The 13,689-nt window shown below is 46.4% G+C and overlaps 1 protein-coding gene across 1 annotated transcript in view; it reads right to left on the reverse strand.

Moving 5' to 3' along the window:
* ATRN (attractin) overlaps positions 1–13,689 on the reverse strand; it is a 208,728-nt gene that overhangs the window by 114,444 nt on the left and 80,595 nt on the right. Inside the window, exons 7-10 of the mRNA XM_054064661.1 lie at positions 12,187–12,277; positions 10,795–11,038; positions 7,684–7,867; positions 4,297–4,451 (exon numbers count right to left, since the gene is read on the reverse strand). Of these exons, the coding sequence (XP_053920636.1) occupies positions 4,297–4,451; positions 7,684–7,867; positions 10,795–11,038; positions 12,187–12,277 (674 nt within the window). The remainder of the gene's footprint in view (positions 1–4,296; positions 4,452–7,683; positions 7,868–10,794; positions 11,039–12,186; positions 12,278–13,689) is intronic.

The following is a 13,689-nucleotide window of genomic DNA, read 5'->3' on the forward strand; positions in this document are numbered from 1 at the left end:
CAGAATCACTTCTGAGACAAGTACGCATGGTTCCAATTTTTAACAGAAGACTTCAGCAAAATTGGACAGCAATTTGCAATTTTTTACCCATCAAGTTGTGAGTTATGTGAGGCCAAGAAACATATTTTTCTAGATTAATAGAAGGTCTGGAATGTTCTGCTTTCTAAGCTTCTTTCCCATGTTTAACTGAAGATCAAGTATTGGAAAAATGAACAACTCTGAAACTACAAAGGATCCCTCCCTACCTTGATTTATGAGCTAAGCAAAGCCTAAAATTTACAACGCACAGGATTTATTAAATATCCTATTCAAACAGAACATGCTACGAAAACAACCAGCTTCTCTCTCTGTTTGGCATCAGAACTGAATTTCTGATGCGGTAAATAGAAGAGTTTTAATTCCCCTCCTGTAGGGAGAAAAGATCATTATAAGAGCATAGCCCTTACATGAATATTTTATGGTGAGCTTTATAAAAACCCATAAAGTTAAAACTTATTTAGAAATGAAAACAAATGGCTACTTAACCCACACGAACAGCACTTGGAGACAATTTGCCTGTGAAGTTCCTATTCTTATTTAAGACACATCCCAGACACAAGGGAGGCGACCCTTGGGAAGGCACAGCCCTTGCCTTTTCGCTCGCAGAGATGAAGACGTAGCGATGGAAGGGCTGCAACGCTCACTCAGCAACTTTGCCAACAGGAGGAGGTTGCGGATTAAGCGAGGCATTTATCCACCCTGAGACAAAACCACTGCAAGAGCAGGAAACTCTTCTAAAGAGGCCAAAAAGACCATTTTGGGGAATAGGAAGCACTAATTCATCGATGCAGCACGCAGAAGGCGGACAAAGGGAGACCTCAACGCCCTCGACAGCTCCCAGAAAGGTTGTAGCAAGGTGGGTGCTGGTCTCTTCTCTCAAGTAAAAAGTGATGGGATGAGAGGAAATGGCCTCAACTTGTGCCAAGGGAGGTTTAGATTGGACACTAGGAAAATTGTCTTTACTGAAAGAGTTGTAAAGCACTGGAAGAGGCAGCCCTGGGAAGTGGTGGAATCCCCATCCCTGGATGGGACATGAAGATATGGCACTTTGGGACATGGGTTTAGTAGGCACGGTGGCTTGGGGTTGATTGGATTTGATGATTTGATGGTCTTTTCCAGCCTTAGTGACTCTATGGTTCTAAGATTATTGGCATATTTTGTCAAATCAATGCAATTAGTGTTTTACACCTAACACACAGTTCAATGGGTCAGGGAAGAAAGCAAAATGTGGCAAGAAAAATCCATCGCTATTGCTATCAAAGCTGGAAAACATTCCTCTGTCCGTGACCGTCGAAACACTTCATTCGGATTCTTCAAGAAAAAACTCAAAACAAAGGTAGTTTGGAGCACACGACAAACTCCACAGGGATATGACTTGAAATCACAGGAAAAAGAAGGGAACGATCTCTGTAACAGACAGAAAAACTGTACGAGGATGCCAACTGTGATGCTGAAAGCAATCCCTTTGCTTGCATACTCCTTTCACAAGCCACGGGTGACATCTTGGGGAAGAGTGGCTGGAAAGCTGCCTGGCAGAGAAGGCCCTGGGGGTGTTGGTTGTCAGTGGCTGAACATGAGCCAGCAGTGGCCCAGGTGGCCAAGAAGGCCAACGGCATCTTGGCTTGGATCAGAAACAGAGTGAGCAGCAGGAGCAGGGAATGATTGCGCCCCTGGACTCAGCGCTGGTAAGGCCACACCTCAAATCCCGGGTTCAGTTTTGGGTCCCTCACTCCAAGAAGGACACTGAGGGGCTGGAGCGCATCCAGAGAAGGGGAACGGAGCTCAGGAAGGGGCTGGAGAACAAGTTTATGAGGAGCAGCTGAGGGACCTGGAGTTGTTTATCCTGGAGAAAAGGAGGCTGAGGGGAGACCTCATCACTGTCTACAACTGCCTGAAAGGAGGTTGTAGCCAGATGGGTGTTGGCCTCTTCTCCTTGTGAAAGCTGACAGGATGAGAGGGAATGGCTTCAAGTTGCACCAGGGCAGGTTCAGATTGGACATCAGGAAAACCATCTTCACGGAAAAGGTTCTCAGGCCCTGGCAGACGCTGCCCAGGGAGGTGGCTGAGTATCCATCCCTGGAGGGGTTTAAAAGCCAACTAGATGAGGTGCTCAGGGATCTCATTTACTAATGAGCAGGTACACTTGGACTCCATGATCTCAAAGGTCTTCTCCAACCAAGCGGTTCTATGATTCTGTGATCACAGCAGACAGTCACTCCAAGGAGTCGGTTCACATGACTATTTCAGGGTCATGAGAGCCCCCGTTTAAGGAATCCTGGGAGCAGAACGTAGAATGCAATATGAGTACAGAATGGGGTTAGCCTGCAGCAGGAATTATCCGGATGTGCATGCACCTTTTTTTATACAATTTCATCTCATTTGCTTTTCTTCTTCTTAAACGCATCCCCTCAGACTCCAAATCCATGAACAAATGCTGCCCTCTCCTGGCTGTTCAAACTCACTGAATCCGGGTGCTTCCAAATAAAAACAAATCCTTCGGCTTTATGGTTAAATAGTGCTTACGGAGATATTTACGGTTATGAAGTGTACCCATAAACAAGCTGACATTACAAAGAGCACAGCCAAGCGAGTCAGGTAGCTCCCAGTTAAACCAAGAGCAGGCGATGTATAAGCCGAGCTCCAACAGTGACCAGTGCTCCAGACTGTGCTAACAGCCTGCATCCATGATAAATCAGATTAAAATGTACTCAAAACAGCAGGAAGGCTTTACGGATGACATGGCAGGAGTGCAGGGATAGGATGAGGGGGAAAAGTTTGAAGCTGAAAGAGCGGAGATTGAGATTAGATCTTAGGAAGAAATATTTTCCCATGAGAGTGGTGAGGCCCTGGCCCAGGTTGGCCCGCGAAGTGGTGGCTGCCCCATCCCTGGAGGTGTCCAAGGCCAGGTTGGATGGGGCTTTGAGCAACCTGATGCAGTGGGAGGTGTCCCTGCCCATGGCAGGGGGTTGGAACTGGACAATCGTTAAGGTCTCTTCCACTCCAAACCATTCTATGATTCTGTGATACACAACCTTGGGCTTTAAAAATGGTTTCTTAAACAGAAAGCATATTCTTCTACTGTCTTAGAATGATTTGGGTTGGAAGAGACCTTAAAGATCATCTAGCTTCAACCTCCCTGCCGAGGGCAGGGACACTTCTGACTAGATCAGGCTGCCCAAGTGTATAAACTGTTGACACAAGAATTGCTGCTGTATTTGTCTAGAAATCACCGTACAGCTCGTCTGCTTGGTGCCACTTCGGAAGCTGAATGAGCCTCTCCTGAGTACGTGTTCTTCTGCAGAACACTTGTAGTATTTGGCATAATACACCCAGTATCTAAGGATGGGATGTCATCCAGAGGGACCTGGACAGGCTGGAGGAGTGGGGCTGCGAGAACCTCCTGAGGTCCAACAAGGCCAAGTGTAAGGTCCTGCACATGGGTCAGGGCAATCCCCATTTTCAGTATAGGATGGGGGATGATGTGATTGAGAGCAGCCCTGAGGAGAAGGACTTGGGTGCTGGTTGATGAGAAGCTCAACATGAGCCGTCAGTGTGTGCTCACAGCCCAGAAGGCCAACCGCGTCCTGGGCTGCATCCAGAGCAGCGTGGCCAGCAGGGAGGGAGGGGATTCTGCCCCTCTGTTCCGCCCTCATGAGGCCTCATCTGAAATTCTGTGTCCAGTTCTGGAATTCTAAATGTAAGAAAGATACGGAGCTGTTGGAACAGGTCCAGAGGAGGCTACAAAGATGATCAGAGGGCTGGAGCACCTTCCCTATGAGGACAGGCTGAGAGAGTTGGGCTTCTTCAGCCTGGAGAAGAGAAGGCTCAGAAGAGATCTTATAGTGGCATTCCAGTACCTGAAGGGGCTACAGAAAAGCTGGAGAGGGGCTATTCACAAAGGCGTGTGGTGATAGGATGAGGGGCAATGGGTATAAACTGGAGAGGGGCAGATTTAAGACTACTCATTAGGAATAATTTCTTCACCATGAGACTGATGAGACACTGGAACAGGTTGCCAAGGGAAGTTGTGGTTGCTCCATTCCTGGAGGTGTTCAAGGCCAGGTTGGATGGGCCTTGGGCAGTCTGATCCAGTGGGATGTTCCTGCCCATGGCAGAGGGATTGGAACTGGATGAACTTTATGGTTCCTTCCAACCCAAACTATTCGATGATTCTACAATTCTATCTAAATTTGTCATTCTGAAAACTACTCCGAATATCCAAGAGGTTTTTCTATTACTAGTTCTGCAACAACTTACCAATATCATAGGCCATAAAATCCGAGGAAAAGCACTTGGCGCCATGGCTCATGGAGGTGTCGTTGTGCGTGTTTCCTCCAAACACCAGCATGGTTCCACTCACGATCACAGCCGTGTGCAGATAACGAAAGAATTTACTGTCTTTAAGAACAGTCCTGCAGAAATAAAGATATGGGTTAATGAAAAGGATTAGGATCTTGCAAAGACAAAAGTACCCGTAAATCCAAGCTAAAAGAGAGTTTGGGATGCAGGGAGGAGTGGAGGCATTGCATTTACCTGCTTTTCCTGATGAGTTATTTAACAACTTACTTTCCTCTAGTAATTTCGTTCTCTTATCTTCCCATCTGCTTGCTGATTTATAGGAGAAATCTACCTAGGAAAGCCTCTTTCCAAAGCTATGGATCTTAAAATCACCAATTCTTTCCTCAAGGATTACAACGTTTTCACATTAACCGCGCTTTTGAGCACAGTCAGATAAACCTGCCGATACCAACGCTGCTTGGGAGAACTCACTGGTGAGGGTGCACCTCAAATCCTGGGTTCAGTTTTGGACTCCTCACTCCAAAAAGGACATTGAGGGGCTGGAGCGCATCCAGAGAAGGGAACGGAGCTGGAGAAGGGGCTGGAGCACAGGGGATATGAAGAGAGGCTGAGGGACCTGGGGTTATTTAGCCTGGAGAAGAGGAGGCTGAGGAGAGACCTCATCACTGTCTACAACTGCCTGAAAGGAGGTGTAGTGAGGTGGGTGGTGGTGACAAGTGATAGAATGAGAGGAAATGGCCTCAAGTTGCCTCAAGCTGCATCTGGACAGGTTTAGATTGGATATTAGGGAAAATTTCTTCACTGAAAGAGTGGTGAAACACTGGAAGAGGCTGCCAAGGGTAATGGTGGAGCCACCATCCCCGGAGGGGTTCAAAAAACACGTAGAACGTAGCACTTTAGGACATGGTTTAGTAGGCGTTGAGCTGATGGTTGAACTGGATGAGCTTTGAACTGGATGACTGCCTTTTCCAACCCTAATGATTCTGTAATTCTATGATCCTAAGCTGCCAGTGGAAACACCGGAAGGAACACAGGGAGGAAGATGCTTGCCAAAGTAAAGAACAGGGGATTTCTTCGCCCTTCCATGAAACCAAAAGAGGGTGAGAGGGCCTAAATTACCAAAAAGAAAAAAAAAACAAAACAAACAGTCAATGACAACAAAAAGAGCAGATAAAGACAAGCAGACATCCATACACGCCCTGCTGCAAGGCAACTGCCCACCTGCTCCACCAGTCCTCTCGAGACTGAAAGAATAGAATAAACGAGATAAAAGGACATCGGTCCAGCAGCAGTTGGGAAGCAAGTGTCACGTTTGTGACATTTTCTCCCTATTCAGTCAGATTTGTCCACTCCACGGCTGAAGTGGAGGAGCAAATGAATCAAGAAAGGAAGCGTGGTTCTCCCTGCATGTACAGCAGAGCAGGAAGGGTTTGGGAAATTAGTCACTAATTGTTTTACTCATTGGCACAGACTCACAAATAGTTGTTGAAGGAATATAAGCTACTTGATACTCTCAAAAAAAAGGCAACACGGTGACTCAAATTTACATGTGTTAATGCAAAAGATTATAGAATGGTTCGGGTTGGAAGGGACCTCAAAGCCCATTCAGTTCCAACCTCTGCCATGGGCAGGGACACCTCCCACTGGATCAGGCTGCTCAAAGCCCCATCCAACCTGGCCTTGAACACCTCCAGGGATGGGGCAGCCACAGCTTCCCTGGGCAGCCTGGGCCAGGGCCTCACCACCCTCATCATGAAGAATGTCCTCCTAATGTCTAATCTAAAATCTTCCTCCTTGCAATTTAAGCCCATCGCCCTCATCCTATAACTGCAGGTCCCTGGAAAAAGTCCCTCCTCAGGTTTCCTGGAACCCATTTCAATATTGGAAGCTGCTCTAAGGTCTCCCCAGAGCCTTCTCTTCTCCAGACTGAACAACCCCAACTCTCTCAGCCTGCCCTCACAGCAGAGGTGCTCCAGCCCTCAGATCATCTCCGTGGCCTCCTCTGATCTCATTCCAACAATCCCATCTCCTTCTTATGCTGGGGAACACAGAACAGGACACAATACTGGAATATCGGAGAATATCAGTCTCCTTTCTATACGGAGTCTTTAAAAACCACTTTAAGAACACAAAATTGAGGCAAATGTATTTCACCTCTGTGGCTCTAAGTTGCAAAGTTTCGCTATAGCTGTTTAATACAACTCACCTTTGGGCAGAAACAAATCACAGAGGATTTCGGCTTAAGAAATGAATGTTTCAAGCAGTTACAGAACCAGATGAAAATGAGGTTATGATAGAAATTCTTTTGCAGTCTTAACTGCAGAATGAATTATCGCTCACTTGACTGCAGTAACTGCACTCATATGCGCAGCGTGTTCTGCTGGCAAGAAAAGCCCATCAAATATTTTTCTTTTCAGCTTTAATACAACGACAGATTAAAATGGATTTCTTGGCTCGTTCACAGCCTTGATTATATGCGATTATATGAGTCTCTATTCATAAAGAGACATAAAATAACAGATATAAGAACGCGCTCTCTCTCCTGAATGCAGGTAACTACATATGACACTACAAACACCCCAGCAAATACCCCGTCCTTTTGCTCGCTTGTTGTGGTTTGAACTAAAGCAGAATCAGTTTTCCGACTTCAGCTCAGTCTCGTCTAAGTAATCTCAATTTCGGAAAGTTCACTCCATGTTTTCCAGATGGGGTTTGTCTCTTGCACAGATCACACGGAGCACTGGGATGCAGAAAGGACACTGCTTGTCCTTATTCCTACAGAACCCAAGCCCATCCTCAAGCTGGTGGAGCTCTGAGTCAAAGAGGTGAGAAAGGTCACACCTGCAGGAGGGGCGGACCGGACAGGTGACCCCAAACTGACCAACAGAGGATTCCATCCCATAGACGTCATACTCGGGATAAAACTGAGCGATCATGAGAGCCTCATTCTCTTCATCTATGGCTGTCGTCCAGTGAGGGCCATGTCTGTCTGGTGGCCCCTGATCCTTGCTCTGAGCGTTCCTGAATGCAGTTCCTGAGCCCGGCTCCCTCCTAACCTCAGATCCTTTCCCTCGTGTCTGCTCTGCAGCATCCGGGGTGACACAGAGTCATCGAGGGATGGGGGCGCGATTTCAAATATTTGTATGTATTTTATTACTTTTTACTACTTTCATATTAAACCTACAAGTTTTTTTTCCTTTCAATTTCTTTTCTGCTTTCCATGGGGCTCAGGGAGAGGCATTTGGGAGGACAACTGCTCAGTTCTAGCTGCCAAAATTGGCTGGGACTAAACCACGACACTTCTACACAAAAAAATGACGCGGGTACACAAGGAGAACTACTTACCACATTTTGGAATCCACTTCATATTTGTACAAGTCATCTGCCAGCCTGTACTTGTTGGCACTGAATGCTTTGTAACCTCCATGGATATAAATTGATCTTGTGTTTGGATCATAAACACTACTGTGACCATATCCTCCTTGCACCAAAGCTCCGCTCGTCTGCAAGATGTTCCACTGCTTTGTGTCTGTGAAATGAAAAATGAGTGACAAAATGTGGTTAATTTATCTCCATTAATAACTTATCAACAAATCAGCCAGCAGAACGTGAGCCAGCAGTGGCCCAGGTGGCCAAGAAGGCCAATGGCATCTTGGCCTGGGTCAGAAACAGCGTGGCCAGCAGAAACAAGTATGTGATTGTGCCCCTGGACTCGACATCGGTGAGGCCGCACGTTGAACCCTGGGTTCAGTTTTGGGTTCCTCACTCCAAGAAGGACATTAAGGTCCTGGAGCACATCCAGATAAGGGGACGGAGCTGGGGAAGGGGCTGGAGGACAAGGGTTATGAGAGGTGGCTGAGGGACCTGGGGTTGTTTAGTCTGGAGAAAAGGAGGCTGAAGGGAGACCTTATCAGGGTCTACAACTGCCTGAAAGGAGATTGTAGTGAGGTGGGTGTTGGTCTCTTCTCCCAAGTGACAGGAGATAGGACGAGAGGAAATGGCCTCAAGTTCCACCAGGGCAGGTTCAGATTGGACATGAGGAAAAATTTCTTCACCACTAGGGTTCTCAGGCCCTGGCAGAGGCTGCCCAGGGAGGTGGTGGAGTCTCCAGCCCTGGAGGGGTTTAAAAGATGGATAGATGAGGTGCTCAGGGACCTGGTTTACTAGTGGACAGGTATGGTTGAACTCAATGATCTCAAAGATCTTCTCCAACCAAGCGATTCTACGATTCTATGAAACAAATTGGGTTTCCCTTGGCCCAGATTAAGCACAGCTTCTACCCTTTCATATCCAAACTCCTTCAAGGAGTTTGTTGTCACCAAGTATTGTCAAGTATTTTTAATTAGACCAGGGACACCTTTTTGACGGTCATTTATTGCATTTGCAGACAAGCTAAGTAAACGAGAGATAAAAAGCACAGAAATAATAGACTACGTTTCAATGACACGAAAATGCCAGCACCGTGGCTCGATGCGGAATGGCACCCAAGAGCACTTTTACTTTATATGTATATAAAGACAGACAGCGCTGAAGCCAAGTTGAGTGCGACTGTGAAGAACACTGCTGTTAAAATCTAATATGTGACTAATGGTCCTATATCTCACTCGCTAAAATAACATTGGTTTGAAGGACTCCAGACAGAATATAATGGCAACTAGAACAAAACCACTATGTTACACACTAAACCTCTGTCACAAGGGCAGAATAAAAGCCTACCCAGGCTTCCTGACCCCAGGGCAGAGCAGCCACACAAAGAGCAAAGGGACTGAACAATCCGCAAGATCACACATGGGAAAAATAGACCAGGAGAAAACCAAATCACTGTTCCACACATCCTGGTTTTCTTCAGTTTTCTCTAGCTTTTCTTTTTTGGAGAAAAGTTCATGAGGAGCAGCTGAAAGACCTGGGGTTGTTTAGCCTGGAGAAAAGGAGGCTCAGAGGAGATCTTATCACTGTCTACAAGTGCCTGAAAGGAGGTTGTAGCGAGATGGGCGTTGGTCTCTTCTCCCAAGTGACAGGTGACAGGATAAGAGGGAACGGCCTCAAGTTGCACCAGGGCAGGTTCAGACTGGACATCAGAAAAAATGTCTTCACGGAAAGGGTTCTCAGTCCCTGGCAGAGGCTGCCCAGGGAGGTGGTGGAGTCCCCATCCCTGGAGGGATTTAAAATATGGGTAGGTGAGGTGCTTAGGGATATGATTTAGTAGCGGACAGCTATGGTTGGGCTTCATAATCTCAAAGGTCTTTTCCATCCTAGTGATTCTATGATTCTCCTCAAGGAAGAAAGCTTGGTCGCGTGGACAACAGTGAACCAGAGTAGACCCCAGTAGATTCTCTGTACAGGGACAACTGAAGGTCAAAGAGCATAGACAGGGCCACTATTTCTCACAAGAACCAGCACACTCTTGTTTTGAACTTCCTGTGCTTAACTATGCTCTCCATCTGGTCAGTGGAGCCAGGGACATGCGTCCTGAGAACCATTTTGGAGCAGCTAAGTTAGACAGAAGTTCAGTTCACAGGGAGAGCTTTCTACTCTTCTGCTCTGATGACAGTGGAAATCTCTGGATCCTAAAGTCACTTTGGACTATTCCCAGAGAGAATGGAAGCCCAGAGAGTCATTCTCCGTTCCCCTAAACATTCACTAATCACCAGTAATGAAGACACAGGTAAGGGTTCCATGGATACTTGGACTGATTTTCTCCAGCCTTTCCTGTATTTGCAGGATACAAAAAACGATTTTAAAAGTGTTTGCTTTGCCACAGGAAAAGAGGAAAAGTAACTTAAATTGACCCACAGTTATTCTACTTTGTTCCTCAATTGTTCTTCATCTGCATTCAGGACAAGCTGACAGAGTTGGGATTGTTCCGCCTGGAGAAGAGAAGGCTCCAGGGAGACCTCAGAGCAGCTTCCAGTACCTGAAGGGCCTATAAGAAAGCTGAGGAGGGGCTCTTTACAAGGGTCTGGAGTGATAAGATGAGGGGGAATGGCTTTAAATTGGAAAGGAGAAGATTTAGATTAGACATTAGGAAGAAATTCTTCACGACTGGGGGGTGGGAGGCACTGGTTCAGGTTGCCCAGAGCAGTGGTGGCTGCCCCATCCCTGGAGATGTTCAAGGTCAGGTTGGATGGGGCTTGAAGCAACCGGATCCAGAGGGAGGTGTCCCTGTCAGTGGCAGGAGGGGTGGAACTGGATGGGCTTTAAGGTCCCTTCCAACCTAAACCATTCTAAGAGTCTATGATTCAATTGGAACTTCTTTGTCTTTGGGACCTAACAAGGTGTGTAAAGCTGGGGGCACCTGCTCCCTGTGTTGCACAAACACTGGAAGTTAGATTGAACGTCTTGTAAATATAAATAAGAGAAGAACACATCTGTCTTTTGTTTTGCTATGTGAATATGGATTTAACATTCAAACCAATTGTTAAAACTGACGACAAAGGTCAGTGGGGTCCTACTCACACACGTCGTACTCCTGGACGTTGCTGATATACCCATACAGAGGGCAGTGGCCAAAAATGACGAGCATGACCGTTCTGTTTTCTTGCAGGGTGACAATGTGTGCCGAGTGGCCAACAACAGCGTACTGCTCCTTGGCTTTCGGTGTCACCTGAGTCCAGGTCTGGTTAGAAATGTGGAACACCCACAGCTGGCTGGACACGTTCCCCGTTGCATCGATTTTGCCACCATACATATAAATATCATCCTGAAAGAAGAGAGATTTAAGAGAGAGGCCAATGAGTTTTGCATTTAGGAAACGGCTAATATGTAAGTAATGAAGTTATTATATTTTGTCTTCTACAAGTTTAAGTCTTTCTCCTCTCTCAAGGAGAAATATTTTTCCTTCGCCAGTCACATTTGATATGAAAGAAATCATGACTGCCAGGGCTTGCACCCAAGCCAGTAATGTCAGATAGAATCATAGAACGGTTTGGGTTGGGAGGGACCTTTACAGGTCATCTATTCCAACCCCCCTACAGTGCGCAGGGACATCTTCGACTGGATCTGGTTGCTTGGAGCCACCTTCAACACACATGATTGTGGTATACGGGGCAGGATTAACCTTCAGCTAAAAGACATCAAAATTTAGCTGCCTCAATGTCTCAGCCCAGAGAAGAGAAGAGAAGGCTCCAGGGAGACCTTAGAGCAGCCTTCCAGGATCTGAAGGGGCTCCAGGAAAGTTGGGAAGGGACTTTTTACAAGACTTTTTACATAGGATGAGGGCAATTGCTTTAAATTGGATTGCAAATTGGAAGGAGGGATATTTACATTAGACATTAGGAAGAAATTCTTCACGATGAGGGTGGTGCAGCACCTGCCCAGGTTGCCCAGAGAAGTTGTGGCTGCCCCATCCCTGGAGGTGTTCAAGGCCAGGTTGGATGGGGCTTTGAGCAGCCTGATCCAGTGCGAGGTGTCCCTGCCCATGGGAGGGGGATGGAACTGGATGATCTTTAAGGTGCCTTCCAACCCAAATCGTTCTATGATTCAATGATTCTATGAAATATCAATATAAAATATAGTGGAGCCTGGAGAATAAGAACTGATCGAAAGCATGAAAGCTGCGTCTACTTGCGTGCGCTGATCTGCTCTCCAGACTTCACCACTTGGACTGTCTGGATTGGTTCTCACTATAAATGGAACTCAGAGGACATTCCATGGAACTGAGGACATTCCATGACTTCCTAGGACACCAGTCCAAGGGCTCCTTGGAGTACAAGTACAAAGACTGAGATATCCATGGAGAAGTTTTTGAAGGAGAAATGCTTATCCCAAAGCAAGACTGATATGTGGAAGGTCTTAGCAGGAGCAAACGGGGAGGCCAGCTGGGAGGTGAGTCTGTAACAGCGAACGCACCTCATGCAATGCCAGCGAATGACCGTATCTCATCTCTACGGTGTTCACAGTGTTCTCCAGTGGAAGCCACTCTTCAGTAATAAGATCATACCTGTGTAATAAAAACTGAATTAATGATCTGACAAGTAGGTAACAATGGAAATAAAATTATTGCTCATCCCTTCCAAACTTTATGGGAAATTATTTTCTTTAACAATAGTCCTACCATGATTTCCACATGCACAAAGCACTCACAGACTCCTTTTGGATTTAAAAATCCAACCAAACCTACTCTGTATTGATTTGCTTTCCCATGAAAAATCAAGAGCTCAGGCATCGCCTGTTAAGCTACTACAACTTATTCCATATAATGCACTCAAAGAGCAAAGTAGAAGGAGGGGATTCTCCACCTCTACGCTTTTCTGGTGAGACCCCACCTGGAGTCCTGTGTCCAGTTCTGGAATCTCCAACATAAGTAGGAGAAGGAACTGTTGGAATAGGTCTAGTGGAGGCCACGGAGATGATCCAAGGGCTGGAGCACCTCTGCAATGCGGACAGGCTGAGAGAGTTGGGGTTGTTCAGCCTGGAGAAGCCTCCAGGCAGACTTTAGAGGAACTTCCATTCCCTGAAGGGGCTTCAGAAAAGCTGGGGAGGGACTATTTCAAAGTACATGGAGCGACAGGACGAGGCAGAATGGCTTTAAACTGGAGAAGGGAACATTTAGACCAGACATTAGGAGGAAATTCTTCACATTTAGGGTGGTGAGGCCCTGGCCCAGGTTGTCCAGGGAAGTGGTGGCTGCCCCATCCCTGGAGGAGACCAAGGCCAGGTTGGATGGGGCTTGGAGCAACCTGGTCAACTGGGAGGTGTCTCTGCCCATCAGACGGGGGTTGGAACAGGATGGGCTTAAAGGTCCCTTCCAACCCAAACCATTCTATGATTCCAAATTCACAATAAGCTCGGATGAATCCCAACTGCTGGATTAAAAAACTCAGTCTAAAACCCATGTTTAAAAGGTACTTTTAAATTATATCTTTGTCATTCAAGCATATTTTTTTCTGTGAACTTAAAACCAGATAAACCCTCTGCCCTGAAAACGGCCTGTGGCTTTCTAGATAAAAGACGGAACTCGCCAGGCTTAAAACCTTATGAGATCAAGTCATCCCTGAGACAGTGTTCAAGGAAGCCACGGGCTACCTGTTGAAATTTGAGGTATGACTTGGAAAGACTGCATTGTGGATGTAATCAGCAACTATTCTACAACTAGGTGTGCAGTTTCAGATCTTAGTTACCTTCCCCTACAAGAATTATTACATCTGGAGGCGAGTGCAGAGCACACAGCTCTCCCTTAGGGCCATGAAAGTGAGGTTGCAGTTATCCCTGGGAAAAAAAAACAGCTTTTACCTAGTTTTGGTTCAAAACTACCAAGCTTAAGAGGAAGCCTGAAATGCTTTTTACGGTGGATTTTGGTGAGGCACACAATTACTATTGATAGGGAATCACGGAATTGCTTGCTTGGAAAAG

The sequence above is a fragment of the Cuculus canorus genome, chromosome 4, assembly GCF_017976375.1.
Source record: "Cuculus canorus isolate bCucCan1 chromosome 4, bCucCan1.pri, whole genome shotgun sequence".
Lineage (NCBI taxonomy): Eukaryota > Metazoa > Chordata > Aves > Cuculiformes > Cuculidae > Cuculus > Cuculus canorus.